Source organism: Rhinopithecus bieti, unplaced genomic scaffold, assembly GCF_001698545.2.
Source record: "Rhinopithecus bieti isolate Rb0 unplaced genomic scaffold, ASM169854v2 scaffold_641, whole genome shotgun sequence".
Classification (NCBI taxonomy): Eukaryota; Metazoa; Chordata; class Mammalia; order Primates; family Cercopithecidae; genus Rhinopithecus; species Rhinopithecus bieti.
Window position 1 is genome coordinate 4,378,751 of NW_016803417.1, and position 18,213 is coordinate 4,396,963.

General features: G+C 42.9%; 1 protein-coding gene across 3 annotated transcripts in view; it reads right to left on the reverse strand.

Annotated features, from left to right (window-relative positions):
• The window catches only part of DMRT1 (doublesex and mab-3 related transcription factor 1), a 131,724-nt gene that overhangs the window by 35,750 nt on the left and 77,761 nt on the right, over nucleotides 1–18,213 (reverse strand). Inside the window, exons 4-5 of one of the 3 annotated variants that reach the window (XM_017883660.1) lie at nucleotides 17,671–17,818; nucleotides 17,377–17,451 (exon numbers count right to left, since the gene is read on the reverse strand). In XM_017883660.1, the coding sequence (XP_017739149.1) occupies nucleotides 17,447–17,451; nucleotides 17,671–17,818 (153 nt within the window). In that variant the 3' untranslated portion in view covers nucleotides 17,377–17,446. Of the gene's footprint in view, nucleotides 1–17,376; nucleotides 17,452–17,670; nucleotides 17,819–18,213 lie in introns of those variants that run through there. The other 2 variants (XM_017883648.1, XM_017883654.1) reach the window with 2 other exon arrangements.

Genomic DNA, 18,213 nt, shown 5'->3' on the forward strand with positions numbered 1-18,213 from the left:
CTCCAAGGCTCACATGCTGCTCCAAGGCCATAAGACAAGTTTTCCACTCTGGGCAAGTACTATTCTTAGACTGAGATCAACCAAGTTCTAGCTGAGTTACTCACTTACATCATCCATTTTTTTTTTTTTTTTAAGTGTGCATCACAGGTTAGGTCCAAGGATCAACTAATTCTGTCAGCAGTCACTCAACAAGTCTGTCGGTAACAGCTCCTCAAACCCACATGATATTAGAATAAGGGCTGATGTTCCCACAAAAGTCAAGACCTTTAAATGATGTTTGTGACCATATGGGACTTGTTTTCTCAGGTTTAAACCCTGCATTGTCCTTTCCTGTCACTGTAAAAGACCCGAAAAGTTGCCAAATAGAACTGCCTATGATGATGTAAATATTTTGTTTCTGCACTATCCAATACGACTGAACTAGCCTCTTGTAGCCACAGAGCACCTGAAATGGGCCTGGTGTGACAGAGGAATTGCATTTTCCATTGCAATTAAAATTGAAATAACCCTATGTGCTGGTAGCTGCTGTACTGGATGGTGCAGGTCTACGACATTAGGCTGAAAACAAGGGTTTCAACGCTGGTTTGACAGCTTGAGGGTGAAAAGTGTCCCGGGAAGAAACCAGGTCAGGAGAGATAAGGTCACCCTGCTCCACTCCTGGCTGTGTTACCCATTCTCTCTATTCAGCCATCGGCTTACGGATAAAATAGGGTCAGTGATTTTTGCTCTACCTACCTATGGTATCACAGAAACATATTTGGTCTTTGTCCTTGGTTCCTGGCACAGAGTTCCTAAAACCCTTGGAATTTCCTGAGTGATAAGGATGTCAGAAGCCTCTTTTGTTCTAATAAGGTGACTTGGCGGCAGGCAACTAGATAACTTCAGGATGGGGGCTGGTCGCCTGAAAGACCCTAAGCCTTGATTAAAAGCTTGGAGCTCTCGCCCGGTCGCGGTGGCTCACACTTGTAATCCCAGCACTTTGGGAGGCCGACGAGGGTGGATTGATCACCTGAGGTCAGGAGTTCAAGACCAGCCTGGCCAACATGGTGAAACTCCATCTCTACTAAAAATACAAAAATTTGCTGGGCATGGTGGTGTGCACCCGTAATCCCAGCTACTCGGGAGGCTGAGGCAGGAGAATCGCTTAAACCTGGGAGACGGAGGTTGCAGTGGGCCGAGATCACACCATTGCACTCAAGCCTGGGTGACAAGAGCAAAACCCGTCTCAAAAAACATTTAAAAAATAAAAAAATAATAAAAGCTTGGAACTCTCAAAGGGTAAGGAGATACCCTGCCCTACGCACGTCTTCCATTTGGCTGCTCCTGAGTTGTATCCTTTATTTAAAAAACTGCTAAGAGTAAGTAAAGCACTTTCTGAGTTCTGAGTCATACAGAGAATTATTGGACTAAAAGGGGACTGTAGGAACCCCTAATTTGTAGTCAGCTGGGTAGAAATGTGGATAGCCTGGGCACCCCATTTTCAGGTGGAGCCTAAAATGGGGGCAGTTTTGTGGCACTGAGCCCTTAACCTGTGACATCTGGGCCAACTTCAGAAAGTTAGTGTCAGAATTGAATTGAATTGTAGGACACCCAGTTTGTGTCAAAAGGGAAAAACCTCTCATTACCTAATAAGATTGTTGTTAGGACTGAACAAAACGATCTATGTCAAAGTGCTTTCAAGAGTAAAAGATTATTTTTCATATTTGGATGGTCTATACAGACATTAGTTCATGAATGTTAGCCATGATCAGTTTACTCTGAAGTTACCATTGCATTGGCTCATTATAACATCAAGAAATGACACACTGCTCGCTCATTCACGTCCCTGCGTGTGGAGGCCCAAATTCTGCCGGATCTGCCAGAAAAACTGGCAAAGTCTCTCACTTCAGCAGTACATCAGAGTTAAATTGTTTAAGGTTATGCAGAGCACTTCTTAAAAGGCAAAGATGGCATGGGTTAGAAATTTTCTGAAATTCAGAGGTAGAATGAAATGAAATGAAATGATATTCTAGGGAGTTAAATGAGGAAAAGAAGAGCAACAACCTGGAAAAGGGTTCCTGTGAGTGGGGTGTCAGTAACCACTGCGTTCTCCATCTCTGAGAGCCACCGCTGCCTCTAGGGATGCAATCTGCAGATGAGGACCTGATGTGGGCTGGGGTCTCTGTGCTGGAGAGTTAGGAAGGTAAGTGATCAGCAAAGACCAGAATTGAGGCAGTAAGACATGAAAACATACAACATACTCCATTCATTTTACACACACTGACCCACCAAATCTCATCAAGAAGAGACATTTAGAGACATAAAACCCTTCAATAGTATTAGTGACCGAACGTAGTCTCCCTGCCAAAACTACTGAAGCCTAGCTCCCAATGTGACTGTATTTGGAGACAGGGCCTTTAGGGAGACAACTGGGGTTAAATGAGGTCATACTCTCTAAGACTACTGTCCTTATAAGAAGAAAAGAGACCAGAGTTCACATTCCATTCTCTCTCTGTGTGTGTCTGTCTCCACACACACACAGGAAAAGCCATGTGAGGACATACGACAGCAGTCTACAACCCAGGAGAGAAGCCTTACCGGAAAGCAACTCTTGACTGCACCTTGATCTTGGAATTCCAGCCTCCAGACTGTGAGAAAATAAATTTCTGTTGTTGGGGCCACCTAGTCTGTGCCTTTTTGTTACGGCGGCCTGACCAGACTAATTGAAATAGTATTAGCATAAAACGGGAAAATAACACGGCCTGGACTGCTCAATGTCCATATGCACCACATTCCTCTCACTGCATAGAGGAGGTTCTACTCATTACATTCGTATGCTGAATTCAAAGAACTGGAGACTTAATGAAATGAGACAGAACAGATATTTCACTTTGAAAATCTTGTGGTTTAATAGTCTTTCTTGGTCCTGTAATAGTTTTTGAACTAAAAATAAACCAAGTCCCTCCATATAATGGAGTGTTACTTGACTACAAAAAGAAGTGAAGCTCTGATACAGGCTACAACATGGACAAACCCAGAAAATATTATGCTAAATGAAAGAAGTCAGACACAAAAGACCACATAGTCTATGATCCCATTTATACAAAAAGTCCAGAATAGGCAAATTCATAGAGACAGAAAGTAAACTAGTATTTTGGCAGGGGCTGGGAGGGAGGTAGAAATGGGAGTGATATGGGGATTGTTTTGGGGATGATGGAAATGTTCTGGAATTAGATAGCGGTGATGGTTCCATAGCTTTGTTAGTATACTAAAATCCACTGAATTATACATTTTAAAATGACTAATTTTATGATATGTGAATTATATTTTAATAAAGCCATTATAAAAACAAACAAACAAATAAACAGGGCTGGGCACAATGGCTTATGCCTGTAATCCCAGTGCTTTGCGAGGCTGAAAACAGGAGGGCCACTTGAGGCCCAGAGTTTAAGACCAGCCTAGGCAACATAGCAAGAACCTGTGTCTACAAAAAAATTTTTTAAATAAAAAAATAGCCAGGTGTGGTGCTGCGCACCTGCAGTCCTATCTAGTTGAGAGGCTGAGGCAGGAGCATCACTTGAGCCAAGGAGTGCAAGGCTACAGTGAGCTATTATCACGCCACTGCACTCTGGCCTGGGTAACAGACAGAGACCCTGTCTCTAAAAAACAAATAAAACAATCAAGCTCCATTCTACCTCTACAGCTATGTGATAACAAAGGTGAAGCATGCCTGGAAAAGGTTCCATATTTGGAGCATTTATCGAGAATCTGACTGTAATCCTGGTTTCTCTAACTTGAGAAGAAAACACCCTCTTGGTTTACGAGGAAGACTTCAACCAGGTCTTGAATAAGGTCAAGACGGCTAGGCACACAGCTACTCCATCCCACACCCTACAGAGGCACAGAGGCAAGGCTGTTCTGCAGATAGGAAGGGAAGGGAGGTGTCCCTAAGACTGCTGACCTTTCGCTATCACTGCAGCCACGCCTTCTCTCATGGTTCAGCTCCCAGAGCATTATGCGAGGCCCAGACACTAACTGGCACTCAATGAATTTCTCACTTGTTTACTGATGGAGCCATCAGTTTACATCCCGGGGGGATTTAAAGAAAGAGATACTGAGGAACTGGCCCTGCAGAAGAGCTTTAAGAGTCACCGTTTGGCCTGGCACAACCAAGGGGACAACGGAACAAAATGCATGAAAAGTATAAATTTCCATTTTCATTCTGAACAGCAGTGGATTAACTTTCATTTACCACATACCAATGTGTCTAGCCTATAAAATAGAAAGTAAGAAATAATAGGCCGGGCGCGGTGGCTCATGCCTGTAATCCCAGCACTTTGGGAGGCCGAGAGGTCAGGAGATCGAGATCATCCTGGCTAATACAGTGAAACCCCGTCTCTACTAAAAATACAAAAAAAAAAATTAGCCGGGCGTGGTGGCGGTCACCCGTAGTCCCAGCTACTCAGGAGGCTGAGGCAGGAGAATGGTTTGAGCCCGGGAAGCGGAGCTTGCAATGAGCCAAGATCATGCCACTGCACTCCAGCCTGGGTGACAGAGCGAGACTCCGTCAAAAAACAAAAAAGGGAAAGGAAAAGGAAAGGAAATTCTTTTGACCTTTCTGGACCTATGTATCACCCAAACAGAAGAAGAAATAATATGTTAACATGTTCAAGGATAAACTACAATCCAGAAACTTGTCACCAAAAAATTACTAAACAACATCAACCGAAATAAGACCTTTCCAAGCATGATTAGCATTGCTCTCTTGTACTATTTTTGTAGAAATAAAAATGATACTCTGGAGGCTGAGGCAGGAGGATCACTTGAGCCTAGGAGCTTGAGTCCAGCCTGGGCAACATAGTGAGATCCTCATCTCAAAAAAAGAAAAAAGCTGAAACCACCCTTAGAATTGCTGAACATGCTTAGAGAAGGTACTGCGCTCCTTTGTGGACTTTCCATTTTTGCCTTCTATCCCAGGGTGTTTCAGAGAAGACACAGATGAAGTATGAGGTTGTCAGATTTAGCAAATAAAAATACAGGATGCTGAATTAAATTTAGGCTGGGCATGGTGACTCATGCCTGTAATCCTAACACTTTAGGAGGGTGAGGCAGGTAGATCACTTGAGATCAGGAGTTTGAGACCAGCCTGGCCAACATAGCGAAACCCCATCTGTACTAAAAATACAAAAAATTAGCCAGGCTTGGTAGCGTGCGCCTGTAGTCCCAGTTACTCAGGAGGGTGAGGCACAAGAATCTCTTGAACCTGGGTGGTGGAGGTGGAGGTTGCAGTGAACCAAGATCACACCACTGCACTCCAGCCAGGGTGACAGAGACTCTGTCTCCAAAAATAAATAAATAAATATAAATAAATAAATAAAATTTAAATTTCAGAAACAATTCTTAGTATAATAAAATATTCATATAACATGCTTATACTAAACATTTGTTGTTGTACATGTTAAACTTAAATTTAACTGAGTGTCCTATATTTTATCGCTAAATCTTAATAAAGTGATTGCACGTGTTGGGCCGACCACCCTGGCAAAAACAAACTACTGGGCTGATTTGGGGACAGTCTCTCCTTCTCCAGGAGTCAATGCCAATGGAAAGCTTCTGGCTCCTCTACTGCCCCTAGAGGTCAAGTGCCATACGCCTGTGATTGTTTCCTTTGCTGCTTCAGGAAGCTCAAACCTGGCTCAGGTTAATCATCTCTAGTAAGAAGACACTGCAACTAAGAGGCAAAAGGTATGGCTGGGAAGGATATGTTAACCTCTGCATTTCAAGTGAGGAAATCCCTAACCCAGATTTTATGCAAGTATACAAGGGGGAGAGATACTGGATTCAATGTAGAGCCAGGTGTTTAAAGACCACAAAATTATTCTCCTAACAATCCTGCTACACTTAACAGAGAATTTAAAAATATGTGTGTTAAGCAGATGATTATGGGACTGCAGAGCTGGCTGTTGTCTCTGAATATTACTTTTTTATGGAGCTCATTTTTAATATCGGCATTTTCAGCGTGAATGTAAATAAACCTGATCATGCAATAAATTCAGTGTGCTCTTTTATTTTGCAGATTTAAGCTAAAACACCATCAATCTCTTGGAAGCAGCATCTTTCAGTATAACACTAGGCAGCACTAGGATTTTGACACCCACTAAAAAAATTAATAAAGAAACCACTGACTTCACAGACCTCCCCAAGCAGATGTGCTCAACAAGACAGGCAAGATGCTCCACAATGGGTGGCAACAGTTGGATGGGTTTCTCCTCTTTGCCCTCCTATCAAAGGGGCATTCCAGTGTACCACAATACTCCCAGGAAAAAGTGTTCCAAGTTTTCATAAGAAACAATGGCAAATATGATCGCTTCACACACAGCAAAATCAAAGCTGCTTCTAAACTGAAATAGCCATCTACTCTAGTTCCCCCCGAAGATTCCATTTACGCCAATTTCAATGGACAACAGTTTGGAAGGTACATAAAATCTGGTCACCATTCTTTATACCAGGAAGCACATTTGGAACCTGACCTCAGCATCTATTGTATACCCTGTGTATATGGGCAAGATGGGAAGTATATGCCTATATATAAATATAAATACATATAAAGCTAACTTTCAGTGTTCAGAAAACAAAAGCTATCCCCATATAACAGCCAAATTCTGACATAACTCAATTTGGACACCTCATCTGGTGTGCACTGCACTCATTCCTAGTGTAAACCCCACCGCGCCGGGCAATGATATACTGTAATGTCACATCGCAATCTGGATTTACTATAAAGGGCCGCTGACGAGCTTCAAAGCAGTAAACATTGCAGCGAGGTGTATTTCACACTGAGCTGGTTTTTATGAAGAACACTTCACCGCCCAGGCACGGCACCTGGATGATGAATGGTGAAAGATGCATGACAAGCTTCATCATTGTTTGTAAATCTTAACTGTTCCTGCTCACTAACTCTGGAGGCAATTTTCAAAGACAGCCGCCGACAGAAGGACAGCACAGCTTTCCTGAAGGTTATTCAAGTTGTACTTGGCCTGGGCCGTGCCGCTGAAGAGGCAAGCAGGGAAAATAAACTCCAGAAGTACTCCACACCATCCCTGAAAAAAATCGCTAGGGCCCTGTGGATTCAGGTCAGATTCAAATGAGGAAGTCTTATGAGTGATGGTGCTGGAAGCTCTAACCCAACTGGCTACTGTCACATCCAAGGAGGGCCCAACAGACACACGCCAGTTCTCCAGGATGTTTAAATACAAATGGTCCCTAAATGAGTAACAGAAACTGGCCAACTTGATCTGTGATGTGCCCACAAGAGAGTTGGGTCCCGCTACTGAGCAGGCAGGGAGGGAACTCACTGTCACACCTGAATCCCATGAAGATAACATCAGCATTGAAAACATATGTTTCAAAACATATGTTTTCCTCTCTCTCTCTCTCTCTCTCCCTCCCTCCCCTCCCTCTCCTCACCGATACTCCCTTCCAGACCCCCTCTTCACTCTCCGCGCGAGAGAAGTCTCAGGTAAGGCATCAAGTTGTTAGCCCACACACTCAACCTCTGCTGTATGTTGCTCTGTGTACTGAATCATAGCTTTTTAAAGAATAAATTAAACAACCTCATGATAAGCTACTGACAGACTAGATGAAGATTAAATACCCTCTTCCTCAAAAATTACCTGAGGAAAACTGCCAGGCCTCTTAGTCACAGTAATTTAACAATAAAATAACAAGTAGAATATGTCATCACTTAACAGCTGATGCCCACAGGGAAAAAAGAGAATAAATATTTTTGAAAGTAGTTCATTGTGTTTCTACTTGCACTTATGATTTCAAAGCTAATCACTAGTCATTTAATTTTGTGATTTCTGCCCTTATCAAATATCAACCCTTCCACTTGACTCTCTCTTATTAAATAAAAGGAAAATTCAAATATAACCACAAAATTAAAAGTGACTTTACTGTGCTTATAAAGGTATCTTAAAGTCTGTACTGAGCTTTGGGAATAGCCATGTAAAGAGAAATACCACACCTGATATGCCGAAGGGTTTAAGTTTGCTTTTGAGTTTTTAACTATGACACAAACGTGCTACTGAAAGACACCCCAGATGGGGCATTTCTGCATAAGGCATGTGCTAACAGAGCAGGTTTTGGAATTTCATCATTACAGCTAAAGAAATTGCATCCACGCCTTTAGTCCCTGCAAATAGAATATTCTCAAGTGCATTCTCAACCCCAGTCACAGCCCATTTCCTTGAAAATACTTAAGACAGGAGGGTGCTAGACTGTAGCCCAGTGAGGCCTTAGATAAACGGCATCATCACTGAGTTTCAGTTCCTCCATGTGCCACACAGGAACAGGACCCCTCCTCTCCCCTACCTAACAGGCATTGTCTCTATGCTTCAATATCCTCATCTGTAAAATGGGGATAATAGCATTATTCAGAGAATTAAATGAGTTACACACAGAGTGGTCAGACATTGTCTTACAGACACTGGAGGAGCTGGACATGTGTTTGTAAGGGAAGAAAAAGAAAAGGAAGGAAATGAACAGAAAAACACAGGATATACTAGACGAAAGAGCGCCCAGGAAAGTGATTCAGGATCTGAGTTCGTAGGTTGGCTCCTCCTCTTAAACACTAGCAACAAGGCTTAGAGGAAGTCACGGCACTCTGCCTGCACACCCACCCTCTGTTAAGTGTGAATACGGAATAAGCACCTCTGACCCTCCAGCGAGGCTGCATTCTTAATCAAAACACCAGTTGCATATAAAGAACTAAGTCCCTAAAATTCAAGTTTTCCAAAGGGAAGATTCTACATGGCATAAATCCAAGATGTCTGTGGCCTGGGGACAGTACCCCATGTTTGTTGGTGTCTGATTTATTTCACTGAATGCCTCACTGGAATACCCAACTCCAGGTAGATGAGGAATGAACAGAAAAGATTCCACAGTTGGTTTCTTACTCATTTAAGAAACGACAAACCATCCCGGGAGTCATCTGAGAACACTGCACAATGGCAGGCACCTGGAGGAGTACAAAGCTGACCCTCCGTGTGCGCACACACCCTGATAATTCTTGCTAACGTGCTGCAGTGAATGGACCTTATCCTTACATGAGTGAGTCTGACCTCCCTGAGGTAGGCCCCTGGGAAGTGCCTGCTATTTCCAGACTACAGCCTGGAGGAGGTCTTGTCAAATGGCGGTGCTTTACACAGAGGACACGTTGCTCTCAATCTTGCCCACAGTTTGCCTTGTGGGGTGCTCTTTGTATGGAGAAAGAGAAAGATTTGAAGGAAAGACAGAAATCTGCTTGTCCTCATCCAACAGCATGTCAGCTTGCTTCTGTACTATCCTTTAGGCATAAAGGGACCTGCTGGTGTTCTTCACATTCCCTGTAAAGCACCGGTGTGTTTTACTTGGCAAACATATCATAAGTGTAATATATTAAAAATACATCTTTAAAGCTGCCATTTCCAAATGTTTATTATCTGCTTAAAATTAGTATGCTCCATCTTCCTCACTCTGCAGACCATGATGTCTAGCTAATTTCAAGAATCATGATACACATATGTTTAGGCCTCCTTAATGACAGTAATCATTTTCATTTGTACAGCCCACTGCCAGGCACCTGCTGAAATAGAAAGATACATAAGCCATGGTAAAAGATCTACATAACAAGAATAGGAGAGTTGACAGATTCTGCCATACTTTTACATAATTCCTTATGTGATCCATATATATAAAAGTAGATACATCTGTTATTATTGTTTTCCACTTTTCAGATGTAACTGAAGCTCTAAGGGATTGATCAGGCCAGGCGCAGAAGCTCACGTCTGTAATCCCAGCACTGTGGGAGGTTGAGGCGGGCAGATCACTTGAGGTCAGGAGTTCGAGACTAGCCTGGCCGACATGGAGAAACCCCGTCTCTACTAAAAATACAAAAGTTAGCTGAGTGTGGTGGTGCACACCTGTAATCCCAGCTACTCAGGAGGCTGAGGTAGGAGAATTGCTTGAACCTGGGAAGCAGAGGTTGCAGTGAGCCGAGATCATGCCATTGCACTCCAGCCTGGCAGACAGAGCCAGACTCTATGTAAAAAAAAAAAAAAAAAAAAAAAGAAAGAGAGAGAGGCTGATCATTTTATTACTGGCTCCAGAGCTGGGGACCTGAGCAAGACCTCGTCTCCTGGGATAGCTCCGACGCCCTTCCATTCACTGGCCTTGTTGCCACTGAAAGCCCCACTTACTTCTCTGTTCCAAGTTAAAGCTGAGAACAAAATGGTCACATAAGGAAAATAGATTTACCTACAAAGTGCTCTTTTCTTTGAAATTTAGCAAATAATAAGTCATTTCTAAAGTGTCAAGTTTAAATTAAACTCAACATTTTCTAAACGTTGCATAAAACAGTCAGCTTTCCTTAAAGCAGAGAAAGACAAGGGCTGATGTTTTTCTCTCCTACTGGCTGAGAAATACAGCTCAGGGCAGGATGCACACACAACAAACACAGCCCTCCGAGTCCTTGCCCCACTGTCCTTCATACCAGAGCCAAACTCTACAACATTTCGAAAACATCATTTTCCCTTACAAGAAGAGCTATGTGAAATGCCCACTTAGCCCTCGCAGGAAAAACTGGGGAAAGTCATGATAACACCTGCCATCTTTTACCTGTATTTTGTGATTACTGAGCTTGTTTGCACATCAGACACCATTTCATCCTCACAATACTGGCGCGGCCTCCACAGAGCCAATATCCTCACACTCTCTCAGCAGGTAGGGAAACCGAGGCTCTCAGGGAAGCATCTGGTACTGCCACATAACCTGCTAAGTCATGGGTCCCATTCAGATTCCACATACAGAATTCTCTACCACCCCACATGGCCACTTGTCACAGAATGTCGCCTCACCTCACATAAAGGGCACCTTTGGCATTCTGGATCAAGAGCAAGTAGATCTGAGGGTGCTCCCAACAGAGGGAAGAACCTCAGTGTTCTCACCCGCAAACTGGGGAGGTGCAGCCAGATGACCTTTTCCTAAAAGTCCAACTCTGATGTGCAGCATTAAGCAAGTCCACTCCCTGAGGTGCAAGCTACCCATTTTGCATGCAGTCCTGGTCATTATGAAGGACAGGCCTATGGTTATCAGTGAAATCAGGTACTGCTAGACTCCCTGGTCCACGGCATTGTTAATGACAAATGGATTCGAAGAGTCGTATTTGGGAGCAGAGAGGCTACTGCAAGCTGCTCACTCATCACAGAGGAGCATGAAGCCTTCCTCCATGGAGCCCATCACTGCCGGTGGCCATCTGACCTTTGGGTAAAATGTAGATGCTCTGCACTTGCTTCATGGAGCTGCTGGCAGCCTCTATGTGTTACATGAGTAATAGATGAACACTCCATGATCTGTAAGAAGCACCTCAAATGTTTCTTTCTCCTGAAAAGAGTGCAGCTTGGATGTGAAGGAAGGCTGAGGTTGCACGGGAGGCTGCCACTCTGAGTCGGAACCAAAAGAAATAAGGCACCATTTTTTTTTTTTTTTTTTTTTTTTTTTTGAGACGAAGTCTTGCTCTGTCTCTCACGCTGGAGTGCAGTGGTGCGATCTCAGCTCACTGCAAGCTCCGCCTCCCGGGTTCAAGCCATTCTCCTGGAAATAAGGCACCATTTCTAACTTTTAAACCAAGATCACAAAATAAATAGACAAACATATCTAAGTGTATTACCTTCACCATCTGAAACCTAAACCTTATTGCAGGTGTTGGCCAACCATGTACTCCAGCAACTTATACTCAAGAATTCAACATGCAGAGAATGATGTCTGTTCTCAGATGTGCAGTGCCACCCACCTCTAGACAGAGGTGTGTCTGTTAAAACAGAGGGGCTGCTGCAGAGATGTCTCTTCATCCCCAGTTGGGGAAGCATCATTTCAAAGCTGTTCCCACCATCACTTCCCGAACAGCTTGCATCTGTTACAATGAAGCGGCCACACTCAGATAAGCCAACCTTCCATGTGGGCACTAGACAAGTGACCTTCAAACTGTCTATGGAGGGGGAGGGGCCTGCTTTAATTTTTTTGTTTTTCCAGTTTCCAACCCACCGTGGTCTGGTACTTTGGCAAAATACAATAAAAATGAATTACTAGAGCCCCCCCAAACTTTTTTCTTGTCCAGGTACAGTGGCTTACACCTATAATCCCAGCATTTTAGGAGGCTGAGGTGGGAGGATCGCATGAGCCCAGGAGTTCAAGACCAGCCTGGGCAATATGGCAAAACTCTGTCTCTACACAAAAAAAAAAAAAAAAAAAATTTACTGGGCATTGTGGTGCTCACCTGTAGTCCTAGCTACCCGGGAGGCTGAAGTGGGAGGATCACCTGAGCCTGGGAGGTTGAGGCTGTAGTGAGCTATGACTGCACCCCTGGACGCTTGCCTGTGCTACAAAGCTGGAGGGCTGTGTCGTGATGCAGTGCTGGATGCAGTGTGGGTCTCAGGGTCTCACTCTGTCACCCAGGCTGGAGTGCAATGGTGTGATCATAGCTCACTGCAGCCTGAAACCCCTGGGCTCCAGCGATCTTCCTGCCTCACACTCCCAAGTAGTCAAGCAGTCAGAACTACAGGTGTGTCCCACCAAACCCAGCTAATTTTTTTTTAATTTTTTTTGTAGAGATGGGGTCTCACTATGTTGCTCATGCTGGAAACGATTTTTTTTAAATAGAAAACAAGTGTTGGCAAGGATGTGGAGAAATTGGAACCCTCATATATTATGGTAAGAATGTAAAACGATGCAGCTGCTGTGAAAAACAGTAACGTGTTCCTCAAAAATTAAATACAGACTTACCATAGGACCCAGCGATTCCACTTCTAGGCATATACCCAGAAGAAGTGAAATCAGACATTCAAACAAAGACTTGTACACAAACGTTCAAAGCGGCACTGTTCATATTAGCCAAAAGGTGTAAACAACCCAATATCCGATGAAAGGCTAAACAAAATGTGATCTATCTATCCATACTATGGAATGATACTGAGCCACAAACAGGAATGAAATACTCATCTATATGACAGCGTAGCTGAATCAGGAAAACATTTAAGTTACGCGAAGCAAGACACAAAAGGCTACATATGAGATTCCATTCCAGGATAGGCAAATCCATAGAGACGGAAAGCTGATTAGTGATTACCAGGGGGCTGGAGGAGGGAAGATGGGGGGTTTCCTTTTGGGGTGATAAAAGTGCCTTGGAACCAGATAGAGGTGATGGTTGCCCAACTCTGTGAATGTACCAAATGCCACTGAATTGTACACTTTAATTATGGTTTATCATGTTAGGTGGATTTTACCTCAATAAAAAATGGGCTACTAGAAAAATGAAAGACAAAAAATATAAGCCCCAATATTTTATTAGACTCAACAGACAAAACCGCTCTATCAAATTGCTGTGAAGTTTGCTTCCTCTCTATTTCTCATCTCCCCTCTTAGACAAGCAACAAAGCACCCCCAGACCCACATCAGACCATGGTCCCCACTCTGCAGACCCTTGGATCCCACTCTACCTGGCTTGCTCAGGGTCACCCCTACAGCAATTGTGACCCCACGCACTCCGTGTATCCACAAATTCTTCCTCTATTGGGATCACCTCATCAGCATACAAGCCTATTATAAAATCTCTCTTCTTTAAAGAAAGAGCCAAGGCCCTTCCTTGAACTCACTTCCCCATGGGTTGATGCCCCATCCCACTATTCCTCTTACAGCAAAACTCCTGAAGAGCTGCCTGTATTCACTGCCCCAGTTCTTCTCTCCCATGCACTCCTGAATACGCAGGCAGGCTTTGGTTCTCACCTCCCACCAAAGTGGCCACTAAGGAGTTCATTGATCACTTCCAACTTGCAAGAGCCGACGGTCGATTCCAGTCCTCATCTCATTTGACCTATCAGCACTCTTTGGCTCTCATTAAAATCCTTTCATTTGGCTTCTAAGGCACCACTCACCCACAGTTTCCCTCCTGCCTCACAGGCTGCTCCTCCTCCCTCTTTTCTTTGCTAGTCCTCCTCATCTACAAGGCCATAAACACTGGAGACATGCAGGGCTCAGTACTTGTCCCTTTTTCTACACCTGCATTCATCTCTCCAAATGATCTCATCACATTGACTTCAAATAACACCTATGCACTGAACCCCCAAATCTTCATCTCCAGCAGAGATATTTCCCCTCCACCACAGATTCCACACATCCAACTCCTAATCAACAATCCACTTGGGTGGTTCATGGACATCTCAAACTTAACACATGCAAAGTTAAACTCGTAATGCACACAAACTTGTTTCTCCCATAGTCTTCTTCTTTACCTCAGTAATTGGAAACTCCAATCTTCCATTTGGTCAGGTCAAAAATTAAGGAGACATCCTTTGCTCCTCTCTTCCTGTCCAATCCAAAGCCCAACAGCAAATCTTGTTGGTTCTATCTTCAAAATATATCCAGAATGCGACCACCCATCATCACCACCATGCTCCCACCCTCACTCAGCCACCATCTTCTTTTGCCAGAATTACTGCCATCACCTTCTAACTGGTCTCTCAGCTTCCACCCTTGCATCCCTATAGTCTATAAGAAAATAGTCCTTAGGGTGATCATTTAAAAGCACAAGACAGACAAATCAACCTGTGCTTGAACCCTCCTATGGCTCCCCATCTCACTTGAAATAAAAGTCTAATTGTTTGCAATAGCTTACAAAGACCTGCATGATCTGACTCCACCATCTCTCTGATCTACCCACTTAACATTTTTCAGGATAAGGGAAGAAGGAATGGCTCCTATCCTTTTACAAAAAAAAGCATTAAAAGCAGTAACATGACAAAAGGAAACGTTCCCTGTAAAATTCCTCCCCACCCCTGCCCAATATCCAATTTTTTTCATGTTGCCAGCTTTAGCAAATCCAGAGGAAGACACTGAACTTGGACTCATTTTTTTAGATGATAGAGAAGCTAAGCTTAAATTTATTTTAAAGAAACTGAAGAAACATGGATTTAATGGGCAAATTTATACCTGAATAAGCCTTTAAAGACATTAAACCTACTGAAAACACTGTCTTTCAAGTTATTTAGACATCCCTATTTAGAATAATAATAACTTATGTATTAACACAATCAACCAAAGGAACTTAAACTTGATGGATCTGCTAAATGTAACTGGTTATAAGCCAGCCTTTGCCAATATCTCACAAATGAATATACTGATGTCCGCATCCCCACCCATCATTTCCTCTCTCTAGCCTCAGCCCTGCCTCCCAGAAGGGCTAACATGCTCTCAAAGAACTCCCCACTGTGTCAATGCTGATAAAACTGAGGATCCAGTGTCCCGTGAGATGATCTTTGAGGTGTCCTTACTGACTTCCAAACACAATACTTCCTTTACCTTCCCACTTGCTTTGTAAAAATGCATGCAATATTAAGAAAACCCAAAATAGCTCACATTTGGAAGACATTAAGCCACACTTCTTTTAAAACTTAGCTGGGATTTTGATTTTCTACGTATTTGTACACTCCTTCTCGAAGATAATTCCAAAGTAGATAGTGCTGAGATTTTACTGTAGTTCTTCCCGGCTCTCCTTTCTGAAGCTTGAGCCTCCTACTTGTTAGTGGGTTAGCGGGGTACCAGGAATTTAAGCCTGGGGTCTCCTCACACACTACTCTTTCAAATAAACACATGGCCGGAAAAAAGTTATAAGAAATTGTAGGTGGTGTTCACCTATTCTTCTTTCCCTACAAGCGCTGGTACAGCTGGTCTTTTTCTTTCCTGGACTGTAACCTCTTTCCTTCTGAGTCGCTTCCTTTTCTGCCATAAATTCAAATGCCTACTGCTCCTCTCCAAATTCACTCCTCTCTGCTCTAATAAATTGCCTCTTATATTTTTCTCTTACTGCCTTGCTCTGAATTTACACCTTTGTCTCAGGAATGCCAACGCTTCTAAAAATATTCCATTATTCCTGGAGTAAGAAGCGCAGGCAATTTCTTCCTGAAAGTGGGTTTCATTCTTAATTCTTTAAACAAATGTTCCTTTAACTGCTTCATCCCCAAATTGTGCAGAGCCTCCATCAGACAAGCCAGTTAGGATTCTGACCTTTCATGCTTGTGCTCCCTTACAGGGCAAGCTGGGTTAAAAATAATACCAGATTCCTTTGGGAGGCCGAGACGGGTGGATCACGAGGTCAGGAGATCGAGACCATCCTGGCTAACACGGTGAAACCCTGTCTCTACTAAAAAAATTACAAAAAAAAAAAAAACTAGCCAGGCGAGGTGGTGGGCACCTGTAGTCCCAGCTACTCGGGAGGCTGAGGCAGGAGAATGGCGTAAACCCGGGAGGTGGAGCTTGCAGTGAGCAGAGATCCGCCCACTGTACTCCAGCCTGGGCGACAGAGCAAGACTCCGCCTCAAAAAAAAAAAATAATAATAATAATAATAGTAATACCAGATTCATTCATTCACTCAACCAACAAGTAACAAATAAAAGGCATCACAGCAGGTAAGAAGGTATAGAAAATGTGTTGTTTGTTCTTAGGGAGCTTATAAACAAACAAATACATAGACTCAAAAGCAGTATGAAAGAAGGACCTATGGGCACATATTATACAGTATGAATACTTATAAAACAAAGTTCTGCTTGTCCACTCCCAACAGAAAGTAATTCGTAATACAAGTGAAACTTCAATCAACAATGTGTGCTTCCACATCTCTGCAGCTCAAACTGTATAGGCTCCCGTGACCCATATATTTCATATTAATAGAAGTCCTTTATTTTATGTTAATATGGTAAATAAAGCATACCTTGCCAAGCTATTTTAGACTTTATGGCTCTGAATTTGGAAATCAAGGCATAGTTCTGATTCTCATTCTCTAAGTTCTCTAGAGAGTCAAGTTATTTAGAAAATGAACATATCCATTTACTTAGTACAGAGTAAGTTCTCCTAGATTGGTTTCTCTTCCAAGACACTCACTACTGCCCTGATTTCCACTTACTGCCTATTGTGTATGTTTCTCACTTTCCTACATAAAAAGAGGATACTTAACTATAAAGAACTTAAACATGGGATCTGGAAACGCAGCAGCTGTAAAGACCTGCCTCTCACCACAGTGAAAATGCTGGGGGATGTTAAAATTGAAGTTGAGGAACTATGTATTTCAAAGTGCTTTGATTCACTGAACAGTCATTTTTTATTTCAAACCCATTATATCAGAGTTATTTGCATTGCTACTACATAAACTCTGAGATCTATTGTATTCAAAATGTTTTATTATGTTATTTTCCCCAAAAGATGAATATGCCTTCAATTTTAAAATGAAAGTCTTGGGGAAATGAGTTTTCAATATACAGATACTCACTTCACAAAAAATACCAGGTCTTGAACCACATTTAAAGTGCCCCTGTATTTCATATTGATCCTCTATAAAGTACATTTTTAGCTTCCAAAGGGGAGTCTCTCATCTTACTCCTGTCACTCTAAGAATCCAGAAAAGAAAAAAAACATGGTATTAAGAATCAAGCAAAGCAAAGTCATTTTATAACTAAATTCCTTAAAGGATACTTATCCAAGCTTCACACAGCAATAAACTTTCCAACAATTACTAACAGCTAAGCCATTAGAGACAGCTAATGACCCAGTACTGGATAGCCATCCTCTCCCAACCCCAAATCCAGTCTGTACGACCAGATACCTACCGCTCGCCCTGGCTTCCGGGTAAGAGGGAGCATCCTCGAAAGTGAAGAACTGGGGCACGCTCTGGCCCAGGTAAGAGGGAGGCGGATAGTAAGAATGCATCCTGTACTGGGAGCTCATTGCATGGCGGTTCTCCATGTTCTTCATCTGCTTAAGAAAAAAGAAGAAATACATTGAGACCAACATTGTTATGTCACAACTAGTACAATAATTACCTAAAATTCTTTAAAATAAGGTAACAGGCTGGGCACAGTGGCTCATGCCTATATTCCCAACACCTTGGAAGGCCAGTGTGGGAGGATCACTTGAGCCCAGGAGTTCAGACCAGCCAAGGCAACACAGTGAAACCTCTTTTCTACATAAAGATCAAAAAATTGGCTGGGTGTGATAGTGCACAAGTGAGATCTCAGCTCAGGAGGCTGAGGTGGGAAGATCACTTGAACCCAGGAGTTTGAGGCTGCAGTGAGCCATGATTGCTTGCACGACTGCACTCCAGCCTGGGCAACAGAGCAAGATCCTGTCTCAAAAAAAAAAAAAAAAAAAAA